A 22,961-nucleotide genomic window follows, 5' to 3' on the forward strand; every position below is an offset into this window, starting at 1 on the left:
ATTAACAGTGGACACAGCTGTACATCAAAGACTGTCAAGATGAGTGACTGAGCCTCATTATTCAAATGCATTTTTCAACAAACAGATTCTCATAGAACACTTCCATAGATTTTAATATACTGACATATGAAAACAGCAACTTCAGTTCACTGGAAACAGTTTTTTTTAATTTTACCATAAAAAGGCAAAATAAACTCTTTCACTGTAATGTTATAACTTTTAATATTCCTGAGCTGCATTTTAGAAGCAAAAGTATTCTTAAATGGATTTAACAAGAGACACTGCAGCCTTACTTTTCAACACCGCAAGTAAAAATAATTTAGCAAGAAGGCCCCTTTTCCAAAAGACAATGGCTAGCTCTGTACGTACCTGAAAAAATGCTTCGAGTGGCTCTTTGCCAGCTGAAGTAATTACAAAGCCAAATACGTTGACAAAACAACAGAACAACTTTTCAGCCTTTTTACCACTGCTTCTTACCTCCTACATCAGTGTGCCTTTCTTACATGGAAATATTACTATACAAATGGCAGTACATGCCGGAATAATATGGGCCACACAGCTTGGCACTATACAGACACATGAAGGAATCATAGCAGTTAAAAAGATATCCTGTGTAGCTTTATAGTCGGCTTTAAGAACCATACAAAAGTCTTGCTATCTGGCTCAATCAGCAAAAACTCTACTTTGTTAAATACAATTTCATTAAGTGCACCAGAAAGCGTTCTAAATCAAATCTCTGTGTGATAGCTTGTAATGTCTGGAGTTCCTACAACTGGCACCCATGTACTTCTCAAACCAAATTAGGTGATGAAGAGATGAAAAACTAAATTGGCTAAAATTAAGATTTAGAAAACTGAAAATTGAGGAAACAAGTTGGCTTTTAGCACTGTAGGAACTCTAGCACAAGCACAGGTGATTACACCTACACTGTGGTAGAAACCTAGAAAGAGACAACAGAGCACAAAGGAACTTAAAAAAATCAGGTATCTATTTTCTTGATTTCAGGGACTATATGCAAATTAGGCATTGGTTGAAACAGAAGCGTTTTCTTACAGCAGTCACACCCATGAGGTCTCGTTTACAACTTTCTGGCCCTTGTGTCCAACCACAGCCTTTCCAAACAAGTCCAGTCCAGGCCTCCACTACCCACTCCAGGTACTCCGTTGCTTACTCAGTGATCTCCTCCTGTACCTTCGCTTCCTGCTCAAGCTTCTGCGACTACGACTTCTCTCTCTTCTGTCTCGTTTACGTTCACTACTGCGAATTCTTCTGTAACGTGAACGTCTGGGGCTTACGCTTCTTCGACGAGGACTGTGACTTCGTCGAGGACTGTAACTTCTGCTAGAGCGTCTGTAATACCTCCTCTCCTTCCTGCGCTTTTCATCCTGGTAACTGCTCCCATCTCTTCTGTGCCTGTTCCTCTCTCGTTTACCCTTACTGTCATCAGTGTTTATGCTGCTACACGAACGGCTTTTCTTTCTCCTTGCCTCTGTGCTACGTTTGCCCTGCTCACCATGTGAGTCCTTCCTGCAGCTATTCTGGTCGTAGCTAGAGAGGCTCTTCTGCTGCTGGTTACTGGCAGGAACACATGAGAGTACTCCTGAACTTCTTTTCTCAGAACACCTCTCTGAGTTTGTGGTATGAAGTTTCTGACCTTCTTTGACGTGAGCTCTGTCATGAATATTGCCATTCAAATACTTGCACTGACTCTCAGGGGATGCTACTTCTCTTTGAGAGCCTGACACCAGTTTGCCTGTAGCAGCCTGTCCTGAGGTAGAAGTGATGCAGCTGGATGACACAGTGTGGGGAACACCGCTAGCAGTTTCCAGCAAGTCAGACTGAGAGGGCTCCGTTTCTTCTTTGCTTTGATGAACTGCATCCATTTTCTTGCTCAGAAGATTGTTCAGTAGTTTCTCCCTTAGTTCCTTTTCTTTTCTCTGCAGACCCAGTGCTCTCTCTTTTTCTTCTTCCACCCGTCTGAGCTCAGCCTCCTGAAGCTTTCTTCTTTCCTCCAGTTGCTGAAGACGGATCTTTTCTTCATTTTGTTCTTGCTCCAAAAGCTTTACAGTCTGAAAGATAGTCACAGGGAAAGCAAGAGTAAAGAAGAAAATATTTATAGACTCGCTCATGCTTCCAAGTTGTACCATAACACAAAAGCAGCAATCTGGCAAGAAAATAAGATGTCTTACAAACGGAATGTAACCCTCCCATTTTTCTCTCTTAGATAAAGTTCAGTCATTACGGATCTTTACAAGAATAACACACAAGCTATCAAAACATGCAATTTGAAATATTAAATTTCTCAAGGTTGATACTTGAAGGTCTCAGTCTAACTGAAAACATTGATTTCTCTAAGAGGTTTGCAACCTGCAACTCATAGACCACTTCACAATGGGTCCTTAAAAAAAATAAATACTCATTATGTAGAAACCAATTCTCATGCTTTCAACCACTTTAGAAACTCATAATACTAAAAAAAAAGGTTCAAACCTATATTTTTAAATTCTGTTCAGCTTAGTGCACTCCTCAGAATTACTGACTGAAAAACTATTTTACCTATTTCAGAGAAACAAAGTTACAGTCTGCAAGAAGTATTTCTCCCTTCTCTTAGCATATAGCTGACCACTTAGCACTGTATGAGCTCTAATTCAAAAACAATCCTGAGGTACACCGGCATCGAGGAATAAAAGTGTATTTTGCCACACAGTTTTTCACTGCTGCAGAAAATACTTAACAAGCATTACATTACGCCCTAGCACAACTTTATCCGTATCTTAAGCAAACTCTGCCCTGTTTTAGTGAAAAAAATAGTTAGAGACAGGATCTAACACTCCAAATTTTGACTATTTTTCCTGTAGAGAAACCTTTCTGCACATTTTAAAACATCAAATAATGAAACCCCTTTTTAAAACTGGAAAGAATAGTTAAAAACTGCTGAAGGCCAGAAGGGAACAAGTACCAAAATCCGTATTAGAAATAAGGAGTCTTGCATCTTACCTTCTGTGCTTTGTTCACTTTATCATGCTTACACATTCTTTTCCTTGACTTGAGAGCAAGGCTGCCAATTAGTTCACTTGCTAAAAAAAATGCTATTTGGGACTTAACGTTCAAGTTCACTTTTCCATTTACCTATACATGCATATTTTACCAAGGGAGAAATTCTGTTTCATTAGACTTTTTTTTAATTTTTGATCTAAGGAATAGCAGCTAGAGAAGTATTAAATCTGTTGTTTAATGAACAGCAATCCCCACCCCCTCCCAAGTCAGTAAAAGGCTTTGTTCTGATGGGCTCTTCATTAGCTGCTGAAATAAATATTGAAGTTACCTTTGCCCTGCTTAGCAGTTCTGCAATTAGTCTAATGGACTGAAGATTTCTCTGAGCTAGCAGGAGCTTCCTTTCTTCTAGCTTTATCTTCTCTTGCAGTTTTTTCTGCTCTTCAGCTTGAAGTTTTTCAAGTTGCTTTTTATTTCGTCGAAGTTCACGATCCTTCTGTTTCTGTTCTCTTCTGCGCAACTTTTCTTCTCTTTTTCTTTCTCTCTCATATTCTTCAAGCTCTCTCTGCTTCCTAAAAAGAGATTAGTAGTTTTACCTTGTCTAGAGCAGGTACAATTTTAAACTCCTGACTATATTACAAAGTATATTTTGTACTTTAAGTGCATTTGTGTCTTAATACGTCTTGATGGCTACTGAAAAACTGAAGCAAAAATCAAAGTGAACTTTTTATTCCTTACTTGTGATAGGAAAGTAAAAACAATTTGGTATCCAAACAAAATATGGCTACAGATTTTTTTTTCATCACAGTGAGAAGAAAATTACCAATCCAACTGCCACGTGCATGGTTGATGGATTTCAGCTCACTCATTAAGACAAAATGGTAGCTTATGCAAAAGGATGTGGGTTTCTGAGATCACATGTCTAATGTCATGATTATTAAGAAATTGAGTAATTTGCAGTTTTAGTATTTTGAACTGAATGTAAGTATTAGTGATAATCTAAATAACCGTACTGAGGAAATTAACGGTTTTGTTCAGTAAGATGTTTTACCTCACACTTAAAATAAAAATTAAGCAGTAACAAGTTATGCCCATCAAGGCAACTGTACACCATACAATCTGAAAAAAACCTGCTGCATAACATTTATAATACTCTGAATAGCTGTTGTACGATATTTGTACCTACATTCATTTTCTTAAAATAACACTAAAATGTGTTTGTATCCCATTCCTTTACTGCAAAAACACCAATGCTCAGGGCAAATGAGCTCTGTTATATCAGTTACTTACTAGTAGAACAAGTGCATGTGTTTCAAGATCTTAGAATTATATATTTCCCAAAAAAATTTAAACTACTCTTCTTCACATCCAGGTCTCAACCCCTGAACCCTATTTCAACAAAAGGACTACAATACTCTCACTCAGTTTTAAATGCTTCACTTCAACTACATGATCAGAACTTTGAAAGTAAGCTTGTATTTAGTTTTGTGGGTGTTTTTTTTTTTTTTTTAATCTGCTGATGCAAATAGGAAGGAGTTTTGCCATGCTGTACTGGTAAAAACATAAAGAAGAGCCATAAACAAGAAGTACCTTTCTTCCTCTTTTTGTTTTTCTTCAGCTTCTTTCTCTTTGCGTTTTTGTTCTTCTCTCTGCTTTTCAAGCTCTTGAAGTTTTTGCCTTTCAAGCTGACGCTTCTTAATTGATGCATCACTGAGGTGTTTTGTTGAGTCAAAAGAAACCTTTACAGAATACAATTGAAAAGAGTTTTAAGTAAACAAAAGAAAAATCCCCAGCAACCAAGTTTTGACCTAGCACAAAGGCATTCAAAACATGAGCACAAGCATAAATATAAAACCTTTTTCAAAAGCAAAGGGACCTTCTCTTCTGTATGTTTCCAGAACAAACACCAGGGTGCTATAAACATATTACTAAGAATTGTCCCTTAATTTCACTGCCTACATGCTAGCACAACTGCGTACCAGTTTACACTTCTGTATGTTTCTGACATCCAAATGTAAACCTGATGTGGTTTAGGCCCCGGCTGTCCGACGTTTTCCACCAATGTCGGAAGAGGAAAGTGAAGAACTCTTTCATCTCATGGATGCCACTGGGGACCGTACAGTATTAGGTAGAAGCGGGCCTTTATCAGGCCTCCCTTTCTGTGCAACACTGTGATCTGTAAACTCACCAGGAGAAAAGCACCAGTTTTGAAACATTTAGCACCTGGCTTAAGCTAATGCCTCCTCACCAATTCCAACACAAAAACTCCCAAATTCAGATACATATGCCTCAGTTTGTTCCACTAACAGGCTAAAAGGCCTGGAGAAGCAGAGCTGGACAGTGCCGTGACCTCGTGTGAAAGAGGTCTGTCTTGACAGCACAGTTGCAAGCACAGCCCTCCCTCTTTCCTATCAGCCCCAGGGCAGCTGCCAGGAAGGCACGCACAGGGGACCTAAATTTGGGAGCCCTGATCTAGAGCATGTAAGTGACAGTTTGAATTTCACATCCCTTGAAAACGGGAGGGTCAAGGTACAACTATTTCTATGGTCCTGCTGACCTTCTTTGAAGAGATTACAGTATTTTACTGACTAAACCAGAATTTAAACTGATCTCTGCATGCTCCCAAACTACATAAATGAGTACTCAAGCTTTTTCCTGAAATACAAGCAAATATTTCACTCAACTGCTATGCAAATGCATGGACAGTCCCCAAACTTATCATAATTTTTCTTCAGGCCATGCTCTCATAGACAAAACATCTGAACAGACTCGGCCATGATCATCTCCTGTCACTAGTTTCACTTCTTAAGACTTCTTAAGGGTTACAGAGAAAAGATCTGGAAAACTCTGTATGTAAATAATATGAATTAAACACACAGGATTCGCAGGGAACTGTGACACAGGTTAGTAAGTTGCTTCAATTTTAGGGTGGCCTTTCTGTACATGAAGTATGCTGAGCATGATGACCTCTGTATTCTGCAGGCCATACAGACCATATGGTATTTACTTCACAATCCTAACACCCGATGGGTAAACCTCATTATCAACACACGGATCAAAAACGAAGGCTGTCCCTCTCCCCAGAATTTCTAACCATCAGCTTGTACAAAAGAGAACAATGCACTGTAAAGGCAGCCCTCCCATGACAGTGAAATATGTCTGAACTTACTAAGAATTAGATATTTACGTGAAATGACAAAATCTGCACATACATGTTACTTTATAAAAAACACTTAACAGGTAATGTTCAAATACTTGGCCATTCCTTAACTGTTCTCATTTCAAGAGCTGTCTTGTTAAAAAAAAAAGAGTAAAACCTCACATTCAGAGTCTAACAGGACATGTTTACTCTTTCCATCACTCTCCTTCTAAAACTGTAAGTGCTGGTCCCCAGAACCACATCGATGTCAGCTGTTGTCACCACTACAACAAACTGTAGGTTTTAAGTGCTTCAGAATTAACATTTATCCGTTCGCATTTTCACATGGCTTCCCATGAAAAAATCCCCCCGTTTCTCACCTTTATATTGCAAGCCACGGCTTTGCCATCGTCGCCTTTGAACATCAGCTTCATCCCTCGCAGAGCGTTCATGGCCATAATGAAACCTGCATACTCCTGATATTGCACATAGGCTTCAAAGTTTAAATGGCCTCCAAAACTGAAGGTGTGGAAATTTCTGCCAGTCATTTCTTCTCTGTAAGGGTCCAGCATGGGTATGTCCACGTTACGTATTTCTCCAAATTTGCTGAAAACCTTTATAAGGACTTCTTCACTTGGTTTTTCTGAGCCAGAGTCCTTTGCTGCAAACCACTTACAGGGCAAGCCTTCCAGATGGATGGTATCTGGCCTTTCGCCTGGCAAAGTTTCATTCATATCTTTTGCATCACGGAAAAACGAATCCCAGTCATGCCTGGTAGGAAAGTCAATCTTGTATTCTGCAGCGCGGACTTTCAGGATGTCAGAGAAGCCGCTCAGCTTTATTGTTTTGCCATCGAGGCACGCCAGAAAAGACTTGACCAAACTTTTGTTTTCGACCTCTCCTTCAAACCGGATGAAATCCATCGTGCTTTTAGATATCCGCAGAGTGGAAAACTGATGGGTTTGCACCATCCCTTTCAGTCTTTCCATCACTTCCCAGTTCGAAATAGATTTTCCCGGTTGTTTCAGCTGAGGAAGTGCCACACTGATGGTCATTTTTGTAATGGGCTTAAGGTACAACCCACAGGGAGCACAGAGCTCTACAGCTTCTGATGTATCATGAACTATTGTTGCAGCAGCCATAACACAGAAAAAGCATAAAGGATAAAAAAAATAAAGATGCAAGTTTAAGTTGTAGGCCAACAGTAGTCAAACAAAACAGCCCTTATCCGTAAACAATCGAATTCTTTGGACATTTAACCATTCCCACGTAAAACCAAGGTCTCTTAACACAGGAGTCAATTAGAGAGTTAAAACCGAGCAGTACAAACATGTTAAATTACTTTATAACCACCAGAACCTATAAATAATTAAACCTCAGTAGGGCCTCAGGAAAAAAGAAAATAATAATAAAAAGGAGCTGATGACAATCTTAGGGGTAAATGAGGTTGGTATGTGATGGCTCACAGAGCAGCTACCCTTGTTTCTCAGGAGGGAGGGGAGGAAGAGGCGCGACGCCACACGGCTCCGCGGACTACTTAACAACAAGCAAACCCCGCCGGGGCCGCGCCGAGGCAGGGGCTCTCCACACAGAAGCGCTCGGGTGCCGGCCCACCTGCAACGACACAAACGCACGGCTTTTAGCGAGGGGCCCGGGGGGCGCAAGGGGACCCCTCCGCCACCCACCCGCCGGCACCGGGGCCGTGCCCGGGGCCCACCCGCCCGGCCGCGACCCACCGCAAACAGCCGCCGGCCCCGCGCGCAGCCCCCACCGCTTCCGCTTCCGGCCGGGCTCGCCGGCCCGCTCCGGCCGCCTCCTGTAGCTGCCTCCGGAGGGCTTCTCTAGCTCTCGGCGGACTTCCTTCTCTATGGCAGCGCCGGGAGGGGCGGCGGGGCTGGGGAGGGCTGGCGGCGGCGCGGCGCATGCGCAGTTGCCCGCGGTCGGTGACCGTTGAGCTGAGGGCTGGGGATCCCACAATTAATTAATTAATCAATCAATCAATCAATCATTGTTACAAAGTAAGCAGTATCACATTCACTATTTCCGTGTTCCCTCTCAGATTTCACCGCCAAGCCCCACATACGTTATTTGTACCACACGGTTCTGGTAGCTTGAGCTCTCTGTGTACGCAGACCCAGGCTCTGTGAGGGAATCACCCAACAAACCAGCGGGGGGAATGGCCCAAAGCAAGAGGCGCAGCTTGGCTGCACGAACACGGGGGGCCGGTGCTGCTTACGGTGCTGCAGCGCGTCCAGGCTGTAAACACGGGGCTGGGAAGTCTGCCACAGGACCTACATGGTCAGCTGGAGGCTGTGCTGGATGCCCTGCAGCACCCCAAGCAGCAAAAGGCACGCGAGTTAAAACCCAATCTAGCATTCAGTGTTACCTCAGGTCTGGGTCCTGCCAGGTTTTGAACTGCTTCTTCACGAGGGTCTGAGTCTTCCCAAATCCTGGACTGAACGTACTGCGCCTTTGCTGGCATCTCAGATACCCTCAGTATGTCTCAGTAGGGCCAAACCCCTATGCTGGGGAAAGCATTCGATAGGCCAGCAGATCCTCAAGTGCAGTTTTTATATGATCATATGTTGTTTTTCACATAATGCAACATACCAGAGCTTCTCACCGTAGCTTTATCTTTGGCGGATAGCTCATACTTGTGTTCAGCGCAAGCAAAGGATGCACAATTTGCCATCTCTGTGCCAAGCACCATATAGGCATGGGAGAAGACTTGCCACCATTCCTTGTGTCACTGCCCTGCAGATTTAGGCTCCCGTGTTCTCAGAGAACCCCAGTCTCAACACTGGGACTGTAACTGCTTGCCCTCGACTCCCTCTCTCAATTTCCTGCGGCAGGTGCCTATCCCACAGGCTGCTCCCGCTGCCCGCCTCCTGCTCTTACCCTGTGCCTTACCCAGTACAGCACCTTCACAGAATCACAGAATCATCTAGGTTGGAAGAGACCTCCAAGATCACCAAGTCCAACCTCTGACCTAACACTAACAAGTCCTCCACTAAACCATATCACTAAGTTCAACACCTAAACGTCTCTTAAAGACCTCCAGGGATGGTGACTCAACCACTTCCCTGGGCAGCCCATTCCAATGCCTAACAAACCTTTCGGTAAAGAAGTTCCTCCTAATATTCAACCTAAACCTCCCCTGGAGCAACTTTAGCCCATTCCCCCTCATCCTGTCACCTTCTTGCACCCGCTCCAGTATATCAAAATACCGGATCCCACCTTGGCTAAACTCCCACCTGCTGAGAAACCGAGAGTGCAGTCACCTTCAGCATTAGACTGGTGTTAACCACTGTGTGGAAATAATGACTTCTAAGCATACATGAAAACACTCAACACAGGAGGTTGCTGTCAGTCCAGCGGTCACAGCAAGACCGCAGCTGTTGTGCAGATGTGCTGTTTCATGTCATGGATGCTGATAACTGCTGGTCCTGTTCTGTATCTTGCATGGAAGTATTCAATCCATGGTTCAGTTAAGTACCAATGCAAAGGCAGAATTGGGAACTGCTGCTACTATCCAGTGCTTGGAAATAGTTCATGTATTATAGCTTGAGAGCGCTGGCATGGGCCATCACATCTTCTCCCACAGACTCTGATGTGGGCGTGCACAAAGCAGATCCAGTTACACTCCAGGGAGTTTCAATAGGAGCACAGTCAGACACTGAACATGGCAAAGGTTTTTAATCCTGTGCGTAACCACAGCCCTACCTCCCAGGACTATGCCAGAAATAAATATTGTGTGTTTTTAAAGTAAGAGAGTAAATCAATGCCAGAACTGAGGTTACCAAGCTGTGACATCAACTATAACTGTAACAGTTACTTTCATAGACTTAACATAAACATAGACATAAACTTTCGTAGACTGATTTTCAGATACACTCAAAGCTGAAAGAGATGTTACAAACATCATGTTTAAAGATACTAAAAAACATGGGCAAGAAGTAGCCATAATGCAGGTGACTTTGGAAAGCTGTAATCCACGCACCAATACTGTAGCCCACTGGGGATAAACAGTGTGTCTACTAAATTGCAGTTGCCCGTGTTGCGCAGGGCAGATGGGTAATTTTTATTTTTATTTTTCACTCTATTAAGATGCCTAAATGAGTAAATGAAATGACTCCCTTTGGGTTTCAGAGTCTGAAGTGAAGGTCAGGAAAAAGAAGTTGTGACACATGCCAGGAAGAGGAAGGATGAACAGGCAAAGTAAACATCAGTAAGGGACAATATCCAAGAGCCACAGTGTCTGCAGATCTCTTTGTTGCTGTAACACGTTGCCTCTCCCCAACTCTGACATTGTTTTGGGTTCACCTGGCAAGGCTTCGGTAGTGGAGGGGTGTGGGGGTGGCAGAGGGTGGATGGGGGGAAGGTGTTTTCAGTCTGCTTTAGTTCTCACTGCTCTCATCTGTTAGCAATAAGCAATAAATTACATTAATCTCCCTTTGCTGTCTGTTTTACTCATGATGGTAATTGTTGAGTGATCTCCATGGCCTTAACTCAATCCAAGCTTTTTTCATCATATTTTCTTGCCCTGTTTTCTTGAGGAGGGAGAGTTGAGAGAGCGGCGTGTTGGAGATGAGCTACCTACCGGTGTGAAACTGCCACAGACAGACATTGTGATGCAGATGTTAAAAATATCTAGTGTGTCTAAAAGCTTGTTTTGTGTTTTTTTTTTTCTTTGTTTGTTTGTTTTTCTGACTTGAAGGTATGGTCTCACAGAATTTATCCCTTCTGCTTATAAACTTTTTCTCATTTGCATCTTCAGTAGTTACACTTTGAATTCCACAAAAGTTCACCAGAGGGAGCCCTTGTTATTCACATATCTGTAATACATCTATATACTCATAAACACGATTAAAATAGGTTATAAACAGCAGATACTAGGTTTTGTATTCTTGCCTTAATATAGACCATTCTTCCTTTCTTGAAAGAGGATATAATCCTCCTGGATATACGTGGTCTTATCTGTGTACTTCTGCGCTTCCTGAAATGCACCATTTTCTTGACCTTAATGGTCACATATGGTACTGCATGCTCTATGTTATGTGGGTGTTTATATAAAATAAAACAACAACACAGTATAATTCCATTTCCTTTCCATCTTCCTTCCTCTCAAAAAAAAAAACAAAAAACAAACAAACAAACAACAAAAAAAAAACACTTTCTAGTTTAAAATTTAGTCGTATCTGTTGGAGAATGATTCATGTCCCATGCTCACCTAAATCTTTCTCTTTTTTTAATGTCCAGAGCTACTCCTAGCATGTATCTTTTTAAAAACAGAGAGAACACCTGGCACCCCTTGGTTGCTTTCAATGTGATTTCTGATTTCTGTTGTCACTGAACAAAGAACATCTTTTTGTTCTCCCTCACACTGAAGAGAAAGCAGCAGGATTCACTGTGCAGTTGAGCAGTTTATGAGTGCATTTGAAGGTAGAGGCAGCAGCACAGAAGACTTGGATTAAGAGACTGCATAACTGCTGAAGAGCCATTGCAATGTTGTCAGGCTCTAAATAGCCTCTACCCACAAAGCAAAATTAAGCCCTGAAGTGGGTGGGAACAGAGAAAACGTGTATAATATATTGTTTTATTTCCTACAATCAGAAAGTGTTCCATAAATAGTTCCATTTCCTTTAATTAACTCTATTCTTTTTCTTTCTTTCTTTCTTTTTCTTTCTTTCTTTCTTTCTTTCCTTTCTTTCTTTCTTTCTTTTTCTTTCTTTCTTTCTTTCTTTCTTTCTTTCTTTCTTTCTTTCTTTCTTTCTTTCTTTCTTTCTTTCTTTCTTTCTTTTTCTCTCTTTCTCCCTTTCTCCCTCTCTCTCTTTCTTCCTTTCTCCCTCTCTTTCTCCCTCTCTTTCTCTCTTTCTTTCTCTCTCTCTCTCTCTCTTTCTTTCTTTCTTTCTTTCTTTCTTTCATCTATCTCATTGCTTTGTGTCAGTGCAAGGTGTGAGTATGATGGATTATCTGCTTTGGAAAGAACATGTATCCTTAGAAGTAATACATGTGCTGATGCAGGGCAATTTCAATTAAGTTAAATTGATCATTACTTCCTGTGGCTGGTTCTCCACAGGCCTAATTGGTGTATACTGTTTATACCAGCAGAATACAACAATATGTGGAGACAGTTTTAGTGTCTCTAACTCATCCTTACAGCAGAGGATTGCTCTTGTTAGCACAGATTAGGAGTCTGTGATACAGAGCAGGCCAGTTCTACTAATGCATCTCAGTGCACCGTGCCTACTGCTATCTATGTCACACTAAATATCAGTGACAAAAATACCTGCTTTTTGCTTTTGCTGAGGAGGAATTAGCATCTGTAGTGGTACTGATTCGTGGTCTGGTTGAGCCAATAGTGCACTGTAGCCTAATCAACTTAAAAAACAGATTCAAAGTGCAAAGACATTCCTTTACACTCACTAGCAGATTTGTGTTTTAAATAGTTGTGGTGCTATGATGTCAGATGCATTACTGATTATTTCAGGTTTTATAAAGCCACTCGTGAGATAGTTTCAAATGATCTCACTCTTCAATAGCTATCACCTAAAATAAGTACAATTCTAAAAGATTAGGATTTTTTTCTATGTTTTTCCATTCCCTATTTAAGGGAAAATACATGAATGTGATTCAAATTAACATTTGCAAATTAAGTATTTCCTCCACAATATTATATGTTACATATTGATGTCACTAAGAAAATAATCTGATCTCTTTATGCACCCTTTTAAGTCCAAAATATTTCTTAGTAATTTATGAAGTAAAATGCAAGAGCTGTTGGCCTATCTCTCCATCTATTTCTGAAGCAGAGAATGGCAACGAGTTAATTCTGGTAGTCTTCCTCAGCAGTACATTTGCATTTGACAAAGGGAAGAATGACGTAAGATTCAGTACCAATGCATCCCAAACATTATTTATTTTATTTATTTAGATGAAACTAAGTTAGCACAACTGCAGAACTCTGAATTTTTGAAGAGTTTTTAAGCAGACGAGATTCCCTCTGTATGTTCAGCCTGCCGTCCCCAGCTGTGTTTCACCTAGTCCAGACAGGCCAGAGTCATTTTGATTGCTCTGGCATAAGCCTGCCTTATCTATCTGGAGACTATCAATTCTGTGTTTCAGCAGCAATGCCCATGCGCCAGCCTTGCTTCCCAACACACACATCGAGGGAGGTCAGATGAATAGATGGCAGAAGGCCGGGCTGAGTTTTTGTCATCATTGCTTTTTGCTCCTGGCAATCTTTCTTCCTCATTTTCCAGGGACTGTGAAATCTGAAAAGATAAACAAAGGGAGGATGACCGGGCCAGATAACATTTGATTTGCTCATAACACTACTTTTTTCTTACTGCCAGATACTTTCAATATATCTCAGAAAGAGCTTCCAGGGCTTGGTACCTCTTAAAAAGTGCCTTATAGTCATTTCTGTTGACCACATACCCGGTTTATATGAAGATCCAGTTTAAGACAGCTTCATAAAATGAGTAATCATCAGGCAGCCCAGACCACTGACCAAGTCTTATCAAAGGTTGTTTCTGGCCCATAATATGTGTAAACTTTATATATATATATCCATATCTGTATCTATCCATACCTATATCTAAACAAGCATACATGTTTACACACTATACTATACATCCTGATTGCCCTGAGTTCCATCTGCAGCCAGCAGAGACACACAGGTTTATGTAGGAAAAATCCACAGTGGCTAGATCACCCTCAGGTCTTCTCATGATTCTGTGCTAGAGCATGGAGAGCCGCTCTAGGATGAATTGGTATATACTCTCTTCCCTTCTTTCCCCTGATGTATCTGTAGATAGAGAGACGATTCTGAAGTATGAAGATTAGAAAAAAGCCCTCCTAGTCAGAAACAAACTATGAGGTTATGTAGGCTGATATTGATAGCGAGCAACTTCCAGCCAGAGGCTGAAAGCTCCCCAAGAGATAAGGTTGTTGAACTTAATGCAGATGAGCAGCACGGTTAAGCAGCACTGGTTAAGCAGCAGCGTTCTAACTGTGAGTTAATTGGTTAATTTGAGAAAATCATTCCATGATAACTATTTGATACAGTTTCCTATATCAAGCTCTTTTGAATTTAGCTACCATCAGGTCAGGCTGGTAAATGTAATGCTAGAAATGGGGAGGTACACTGCAAACAGTCAAAGCAGCATGACAGTTCAATTTGCTACCAGAATACGAAAAACAGGTATTTAACATTTAAACAAACAAAACAAAACAAAACACACACACACACACACAAAAACATGCCCTGGGGCAAGTAAATGAAACCATTTTTGCAAGGTTCATATGATAGAGCAAGAGAAACCAGCTGTTAGATGTCCAAGCAACAATTCCTGCAGCAGTCGGTAATGTATCGAAGCTTATCAATCGTTAATTGTGAACCAACTTTATCATAACTGAAAGAACTATGAAGAATGATGAGTGCTGTAAAAAATAAATTGAATTAAAAAAATGTTATATGAAAGTGGCAAAAATCTAAAAATGATAGGAAATAGGGCTTTGTTCTATTGACTTCAGCTTCTTCAGATTAAGTGTAGCCTTTCTTTACCTGCACCACAGGAAAATCTGACACATCATCTCCATGTAGGATTTACATATCCTATTAGTGCCTAGGTACTCAGCTGAATCCTGGGAGCATAAAGTATTCTGGCTGCAAGACTCACAACATCGCTGTAGGTGAGCTGTTTTTCTTAGCTGGTGTTTCTGCAGCAACTGAATGAATTAAAACTTTTTTTTTTCATTAGTTTTCTATTTAACCTGTACTTTCTTGTTCTGTTTGCAGTAATATTATAGGTGTGTTGGGAAGAGAGGACAAAAGGAGAAGGAATTTATTACAGCTTGCCTTATATTTCATACCTTTGGGCAGTAGTAACCTCTGATATAATGACAGCTCCATTAGAAGGATAAAGAAACAGTTTTCTGGAAGGGTTGAAGAAAATTAAAGAATTCTTATCAAGTAATCTTAATTATAAAGGAAGCAATGAAATCTAACTTAACAGTGTATTTTCATCTACATATGCTACAGTCTGATTGCTGTCTCTTTCCTAATTTGCTGTGAAATAACCCCTGAAGCACCCTTTGAACCAAATGAAGAAAAAAATATATTTAGGTTACTGTTAGGTTAGTGTTAGGTTGCTATATATTTAGTTTAGGTTAGGAGACATAGTTATGAGTTATAGGACATAGTGTAGAAAATGAAAATGTCACTATGATGAGATCCTTTGACGTATAAAAAGGGGAAATCACAATGGCAGCCAGATTGTTTTGTTCAAAAGACTGTGTAGGAACAAAATGTTGTCTGGGCAAAGCTGCAAAACCTAAGAAATTTTTGTCTGTAGCTTTAATTGCCTATTTTAGCCTGTGTTGCTAAATTTATAGGTGGTAAAATAAATAAGTATCTCTACTATATTTCAGTGAAATCTCCCTGGCTTCACAAGCTTGTAGCATTGTAGAATAAAACAGCATCCTTGTAAGAATAAGCTCCTGAGGCCTGCTAAGTCCAGGAGTGTGACAGCTGATAGTAACTCTCCACAGTACACAAAGGAAAGCAATTTAATAGTTGAAAAACCTGTCAAAAAGACTAAAAATGAATTTGCTTTCCTGACAAAACTTCTGCATAAAGCCATCCTGACTAAAGGAATTAAGCACAGCGTTACTTAAATTTGGAGTGTGAAGCCATTGCTTTGTATAGGCACACCTACATACAGTACATGGTGGGAGTAAAACAGCATAGGTGAGGTTCAAAAATCCACTTTGAAGGAGTCTAAACTAGTCAAAATAGAATTCAGATATAGGTTCTGGGTCTTCGTGTCGGCTCTCTGCAGGAGACAAGCACTGAAGCTCCTTCCCCCAAGGATCAAACAGTTGCTGATTTCCTTTGAGCATTCCAGCAGGAGGATCACAGGACCTTCAGGATTCATAGGTTCCCTTGGCTGAGGTGGAAAACTTGAGCTCATTTCCCATCTCAGCCCGAAGGGAATCAAGCCCACAACCAAAATTATCAGGGTGCATTTTTACAATGCAGTTAAAACAGAATATTCTTAACATAGGAGCAACTGTTCACTGGTTATCAACCTGAGGTCTTTGGTTTTCAGCACATTCAGCCTTTCAGTCCAGGCTCTGTGCACCTGAAATGTGGTAGTGTTTACTGCTGTTAAAAGTGATGTGTCTGAAAATCGAAGGAAATTGGTTTTAGCACCTATGCAAAATGTGTTCTGAAGTAAGATACCATCTGTTACCCAGGTATCTAAAAAGTGAAACATATTCATCAACTCTAGTTGAATATGTAGCTAAGGAACATGCAGATTTCTTACAAATGCCTTGTTTTATATTAATTTTCTCTCACCTTTTTTCATTAGTAAGAGTTCAGCCTTTATTACATATTACTTGTGTGACTTTGGCAGAATGTACAGTCCAGATTCTCTGTCCCAGAAGCCCTGAATTACTCAAGCTTTGTGGTGTAAGGTTATTGGACTCTAGAAGGACTATCTACTGGACATAGAAAGCTGTGATGTTGAATCCAGCATGGAAAAATTTAACTGTGAAGGTCTTTCTCAAAGGTCTGATCTCCACGCATGAGACAGTAGGTGATATTCTACAGCCCACATGATGCTGAGGTCAAAGTCCTTGTGACATTACCTGTAAGAAATACTTAGGGAAATTTGCAGCTGTGTAAATGGTGTTTTTCAATCATTTCCACCTCAGCTTCATCTTTTATTCAGGTACTTTATTTTAGATCAAGTACAGGCATCCTCTGCTGAGTTCAGTGGTGATGATCAAAGACGACCATATTTGCAGATCTGTCACTGAAGCAGTTCCTATGAATGCCCCCCCTGGCAGAAGGTCAAAACTGACCCGTTTGATTTTACCCGTGGTAGATGGGGATTACAACACCAAGTTGGGGGGAAGTGTCAATCTGACAGAGGGTAGGGAAACCCTGCAGAGGGACCTGGACAGGTTGCATCGATGGGCACAGGTCAACGGGATGAGGTTCAACATGGCTAAGTGCCAGGTCCTGCACTTTGGCCACAACAACCCCATGCAGTGCTACAGGAGTGGGGCAGAGTGGCTGGAAAGCTGTGCAGAGGAAAAGGATCTGGGGGTGTTGGTTGATGCTCGCCTGAACATGAGCCGGCCGTGTGCCCAGGTGGCCAAGAAGGCCTATGGCATCCTGGCTTGTATCAGGAATAGTGTAGCCAGCAGGACCAGGGAGGTGATCGTCCCCATGTACTCTGCTCTGGCCACACCTTGAGTACTGTGCTCAGCTTTGGGCCCCTCAGCACAAGAAAGACATCGAGGCCCTGGAATGTGTCCAGAGAAGGGCTACAAAGCTGGTGAAGGGCCTGGAACACAAGTCCTGTGAGGAGCGGCTGAGGGAACTGGGGTTGTTTAGTCTGGAGAAGAGGAGGCTCAGGGGAGACCTTATTGCTCTCTACAGGTCCTGAAAGGAAGGTGTGGGGAGCTGGGGGTCGGCCTCTTCTCACAGGTAGCTAGTGATAGGACTAGAGGAAATGGCTTCAAGTTGTGCCAGGGGAGGTTCAGGTTGGAAATTAGGAGACATTTCTTCTCAGAAAGAGCGGTCAGGCATTGGGACGGGTTGCCCAGGGAGGTGGTGGGGTCACCGTCCCTGGGGGTGTTTAAGGAAAGGTTGGACGTGGTGCTTAGGGACATGGTTTAGTGGGTGACATTGGTGGTAGGGGGATGGTTGGACCAGGTGATCTTGAGGGTCTTTTCCAACCTTAATGATTGTATGATTCTCCTCCCAGGCCCTCTCCTTCCCACAGCTGCTGGCTGACCATGGGCAGGTGGTAACTGATTCTCCAGACAGAGTTAGAAGATTAATTTCAATCAGTGAAGTTTTTCAGAAGGTGTGAAAGAAGTTGTGACCTCGGTTGAAGACATTATCAGGTGCACTTATCTGTTTTGCTTCTCTCCTAGAGACTAAATAGCACACAGCAGAGACAGGAAAAATTGTTCACATCTCTGCTGCCCCCTTTCACAGCCCAACTTATTTAACTATGGAAGAGCTGGTTCTTTCTCCACCTCTTTTTAAGCACTTATGTGTGCAGAAAACTGGCTGTGATTTTTAATTTTGCACTAAAGCAAAGAAAATTGCTTGTATAGATGCGTCTTTTAGGAAAGTATCTGTACATAGGATGTGTTGCTCTCTGTTTACCTCCATTTGTAAGCCAAAGGCACAAGAGTTCAAGCAGTGTGCCCCAGAGTAACTAGGCTCTAACAGCAACAGGTGAAAAGAATTTATTCTGACTTATGATACAATAGGAAATTGAAGACCAATCAAATACAGACAATGCACAAAGAATTCATGGATGTCAATATTATGAAATTTAGCATATATGAATAATGACCGAGAAAGAAAATGGATATTAGGAAAAAGTTCTTCACTGAGAGGATGGCTGAGCATGGGAAAAGGCTCCCCAGGGAAGTAGTCACAACACTGAGCCTGCCAGAGTTCAAGAAGTGTTTGGACAACGCTCTCAGATATGAGGTTTAATTTCTAGGTGGTTCTGAGCGGAGCCAGGAGTTGGACTAGATGATCCTTGTGGATCCATTCCAAATCAGGATATTCTGTGATTCTAATATTCAAAATCCAAGTTTCACCTTCAAGATCCTTATGAGGATAGCAGACTAATAGAGAAAAAGAAATCTAATATAACTTTAATTTCAATGGGGGTTTCTTGAGGAGTGCTATGCATGAGCACTGTAACATAAACAATGGCCCAATGAAAGTCAGAGAGGGGAGCATCTCCAAGTAAGACACCTCTTTTATATTTTTAATTGCTTGTATATTTTATACTTTTAATTAAATAATTTGTATTAATTAGAGAAAATTATTACTATTACTATCTTCATCAGTATTTTTGCCAAATATTTCTAGTTGTTATCAGGATCAATACACCTAAAACTAATACAGAGTTATTCTCTGTAAAGAACTCTGAATATGGACTGTTTTCAATCATCACACTTTCTTACTTCTACTTCTCGGAAAGCCCCAGCATACTTCTCACTTCTGAATCTTCTCAACTCTGACACTTTCAGGTTGTTGTATTTCCTATTAGCATGACCAAAGCCAAACTGGATGTATATGTTTTTTTCATTTTTACTAATGTGGTAAGTTGCTGTGTATCTTATTATCCCAATCTAATTTGCTGCTACGTTCTATAGCTTAATATATGAAGCACTCTTAGGGGAGTTCATGTTAAACAACAGTTCGGCTAAGGAATGAATGAGTAGCTGAAGTAATAATTTCTTTCAATATCCCACGTAGACCTTGAAGCAGTCATTCTGTTCCCAGTATCAGAAGCTTGCACCAGACAAGAGAAATTCTTACTTGATGTGATTAGCATGGGACACTATATCTAATGCAGACAATTTCTCTGGTTTAACAGAAAACAAATTCAAAATTTCAGGAAGAAACCCTAACATAGGAATTTTGACAGATGGACCACTCGGGTAAGGAGTTGGCTGGATGATTGCACGCAAAGAGTTGCAGTCAATAGCTCAATGTCCAAGTGGAGATCAGTAATGAGTGCTGTTCTTCAGGGGTCAGTGTTGGGACTGGTACCGTTTAACATCTCTGTCAGTCACATGGGCAGTGGGATTGAGTGCACCTTCAGCAGTTTTGCCAATGACACCAAGGTGTGGTGCAGGTGACGTGCTGGAGGGAAGGGATGCCGTCCGGAGGGACCTGGAGTGGCTTGAGAGATGGGCCTGTGTGCAAACCTCATGAAGTTTAGCAAAGCCAAGTACAAGGTCTTGCATCAGGGCCAGGGCAATCCCAAGCACAAATAAAGGCTGGGTAGAGAATGGACTGAGAGCAGCCCTGAGGAGGAAGACCTGGGGGTGTTTGTTGATGAGAAGCTTGACATGATCCAGCAATATACGCTTGCAGCCCGGAAAGCCAACTGTATCCTGGGCTGCATGAAAAGAAGCGTAGCCAGCAGGGTGAGGGAGGGGATTGTCCCCCTCTGCTCTGCTGTCATGAGACCCACCCGGAGTGCTGCTTTCAGGTCTGGGGCCCCTAGCACAGGAAGGACATGGAAATATTAGAAAGTCCAGAGGAACACCACAAAGATAATCAAGGAGCTGGAGCATCTCTCCTATGAAGACAGGCTGAGAGAGTTGGGGTTGTTCAGCCTGGAGAAGAGAAGGCTCTGGGGAGACCTTACAGTGGCCTTCCAGTATCTAAGAGGGGCCTACAGGAAAGCTGGGGAGGGACTCTTTGTCAGGAGGTGTAGTGACAGGACAAGGGGTAATAGCTTTAAACTAAAAGAAGGTAGATTTAGCTTAGATATTAGGAAGAAATTATTTATTCAGTGGGTGGTGAGGCCCTGGAACAGGTTGCCCAGAGAAGCTGTGGATGCCCCATCCCTGGAAGTTTTCAAGGCCAGGCTGGATGGGGCTTTGAGCAACGTGGTCTAGTGGGAGGTGTCCCTGCCCATGGCAGGGGGATTGGAACCGGTGATCTTTAAGGTCTCTTCCAACCCAAACCATTCTGTGATTCTATGATTATGATTCTATGATTTTATAATTCTTTGAATTGATTTTTTTTTTCATCATATTTTCTCCCCCTATTTTTTGGAAGAGGGGGAGTGAGAGAGCAGGATGTTGGAGCTTAGATGCCTGTCAGTATGAAACCACCACACAGGGACAATGGGAGTCAGTTAAAGGATCTTTTAGCCACCATTGACATTACCTAATCATAAACTAGTAGGCTGGAAAAGACCTTCAAGATTATCAAGTCCAACCATCCACCTGACATACCGACTCCCGTCATTAAACTGTGTCCTTAGTGCCATGTCCATGCATCTCTTAAATACCTCTAGAGGTTGGGACTCTACCACTTCCCTGTGCAGCCCATTCCAATGCTTGACCACGCTCTCCATAAAGAAATTCTTCCTGATTACCAGTCTAAACCTCCTCTGCCTGCAACTTGAGATCCTTTCCTTGCTTTCTAGCACTTGCCACTGGAGAAAAGAGACCAACACCCTCCTCACTGCAACCTCCTAATGTGATGTCTACATCAGTTGTCTCCAAAACAAGATGCAAGACAATCCACTGGGGTACAGGAAGAAAATATTTTTGTACTACTAGCAACATAAAAATATATATACTTTAAAACAGTGTTTATTTGATCTTTTTTCTCATCCATTTTATTTTCTATTTTCGTGAATGTTTTATAATGTACATAACATTAATACATTAGTACATGTACACAATTTATTATACATATATGGTGAGCGGGTCTGTTTTTTTTTTTCCTGGCAAGTGTACACAATCAAAAAAGTTTGCAGACCACTGCTCTGTGTCATATCGGAGCCTTCTTGCACCAGATATCCATCTGACCAGCTGCAGAGTATGAGTCCCAGTAGAACTATTGGGTTCATTTCATTAGTCTCAAATAAGTAGCACTATTGATACAGGTTACCTATATTTTCCACTAAGGACAATGAATCTTTCGGGGGAATGACAGAGATATGTCAGGCTGATAACTTGGAGACAAGCATATTGCTTCCCTCATATTTGTGTTTGTCTTCTACTTGGATTGCTCTTAATATTTTAAGAAATTATTTGTAGCTTTCCACGTTTTAAACGTTTAAAAAGGTGAATATATGTTAGAATGTCAGCGTTGCAAAACCATGTGTCTCTTCTGGAAAAATATCTCTGATGACTGCAGTATTTGTGATGAAAGGTGAGTGAAACAGCCATACGGTGCTCCATGAGTAATGGATGCATTTTCCAAAAATGGAATTTTAAAGTGGGAAAAAAATATGTATCCTTTTAGTGATTATTCTAAAATAGTTTTGTCAGTTATTAAAAGATATGAAAAAGGGAAGTAGGTGTTACAGTAAAACACTAGTTTTTATTCTCATCCTCCAGCAGAAATGGATTCAGTTTGAAGAGACTGAAGAAATTCAATGTGTGTTAAAAAGTCAGGTAAGAAAATAATTTATTTGTTAAGAATTTATAAAGTAATTGGGAGCAGAAGCAATTCTCTTCAGAGCTTGTTTGAGTGACAGGAATGTATGATGTGTGGTAGAATTTGTTCGGTCTTCATAGCTTAAAGAGATTGAATTTGCCTAGCCTGGAGAAGAAAAGTTAGAGGAGGGCCTATTAAATAATGACAAGGAAGGAAGTGATTTGTTTTCTGTGTCCAGTATGGGTAAGACAAGGAGTCCTAGGCTCCAGACTGAATAAAGAAAGTTCACATCAGGATTTTTTTTTCTTTTTTTTCTAATTATAAGGTGGCACTTGAACAAATTGCCTGAGGAAATTATGCTCCCCATCATTCTCAGCATATATTAGAAAAACATTTTATGTCAGAAATTCAGCTGATCCTTCCAATGGGAAAGAATGTGAACAAATGAGACCCATCCAACACTCTTTGTTCTGTGAAGCTGTAGTTGCTATTTCTTATATTGCGTTTTGACTTATGCAAACCTAAATCCAGTTTTTGGTTTGCTTTTCTTTGTCAGTCAGTGAGTCAAATTCTTCTTAAAATCCAGAATAGTAAAACCCCTCTGATGAATATTTGATTTATGGATTCCCCAAAGTCCTATGGATTGGAAGTGACATGCATCTATTTTTTTTTTCTGTATTGTACAATTAGTTAAAACTGTATTGAACTGAGTACAGCATCAAGACACAATTTATTGAAAGTGTCTGTATGCAATTCTCATCTGACCATGGTTAAATAAAGGTGTGAAGAACTTCACTGTTTAAGGAAATTGCACTGCTTTGAAAACAAGCTTTCGGTGTTTTTATTATTTAGTCAACTATATGTTTA

General features: G+C 41.2%; 1 protein-coding gene across 3 annotated transcripts; it reads right to left on the reverse strand.

Moving 5' to 3' along the window:
• Nucleotides 1–86: 86 nt before the first annotated feature.
• AKAP17A (A-kinase anchoring protein 17A) lies at nt 87–8,072 on the reverse strand. 3 transcript variants are annotated; one of them, XM_080598390.1, is made up of 6 exons: nt 7,870–8,072; nt 7,611–7,747; nt 6,514–7,256; nt 4,585–4,733; nt 3,326–3,566; nt 87–2,069 (listed from the first exon to the last, which is right to left on the reverse strand). In XM_080598390.1, the coding sequence occupies exons 1-6, from the start codon at nt 8,055–8,057 to the stop codon at nt 1,143–1,145; spliced, it is 2,385 nt and encodes a 794-aa protein (XP_080454516.1). In that variant the 5' UTR covers nt 8,058–8,072; the 3' UTR covers nt 87–1,142. The 3 variants fall into 3 exon arrangements, with proteins under 3 accessions (XP_080454516.1, XP_080454518.1, XP_080454517.1); XM_080598392.1 differs by having other exon boundaries at nt 7,600–7,747; nt 7,870–7,916; XM_080598391.1 differs by lacking the exon at nt 7,870–8,072 and having other exon boundaries at nt 6,514–7,747.
• Nucleotides 8,073–22,961: the final 14,889 nt, after the last annotated feature.

The sequence above is a fragment of the Anser brachyrhynchus genome (genome assembly GCF_964034855.1).
Source record: "Anser brachyrhynchus genome assembly, chromosome: 1".
Taxonomy (NCBI): domain Eukaryota; kingdom Metazoa; phylum Chordata; class Aves; order Anseriformes; family Anatidae; genus Anser; species Anser brachyrhynchus.

Bases quoted from the DNA above. Each gene is read 5' to 3' on its own strand.
- AKAP17A (XM_080598390.1), bottom strand. From the start codon at position 8,057: ATGCGCCGCGCCGCCGCCAGCCCTCCCCAGCCCCGCCGCCCCTCCCGG. The intron at 7,257-7,610 runs GTAGCTGCTCTG...CTGCAACAATAG, and splicing joins CTCCCTCCTGAGAAACAAGG to TTCATGATACATCAGAAGCT. The intron at 4,734-6,513 runs GTGAGAAACGGG...TATTCTGTAAAG, and splicing joins CCGTGGCTTGCAATATAAAG to GTTTCTTTTGACTCAACAAA.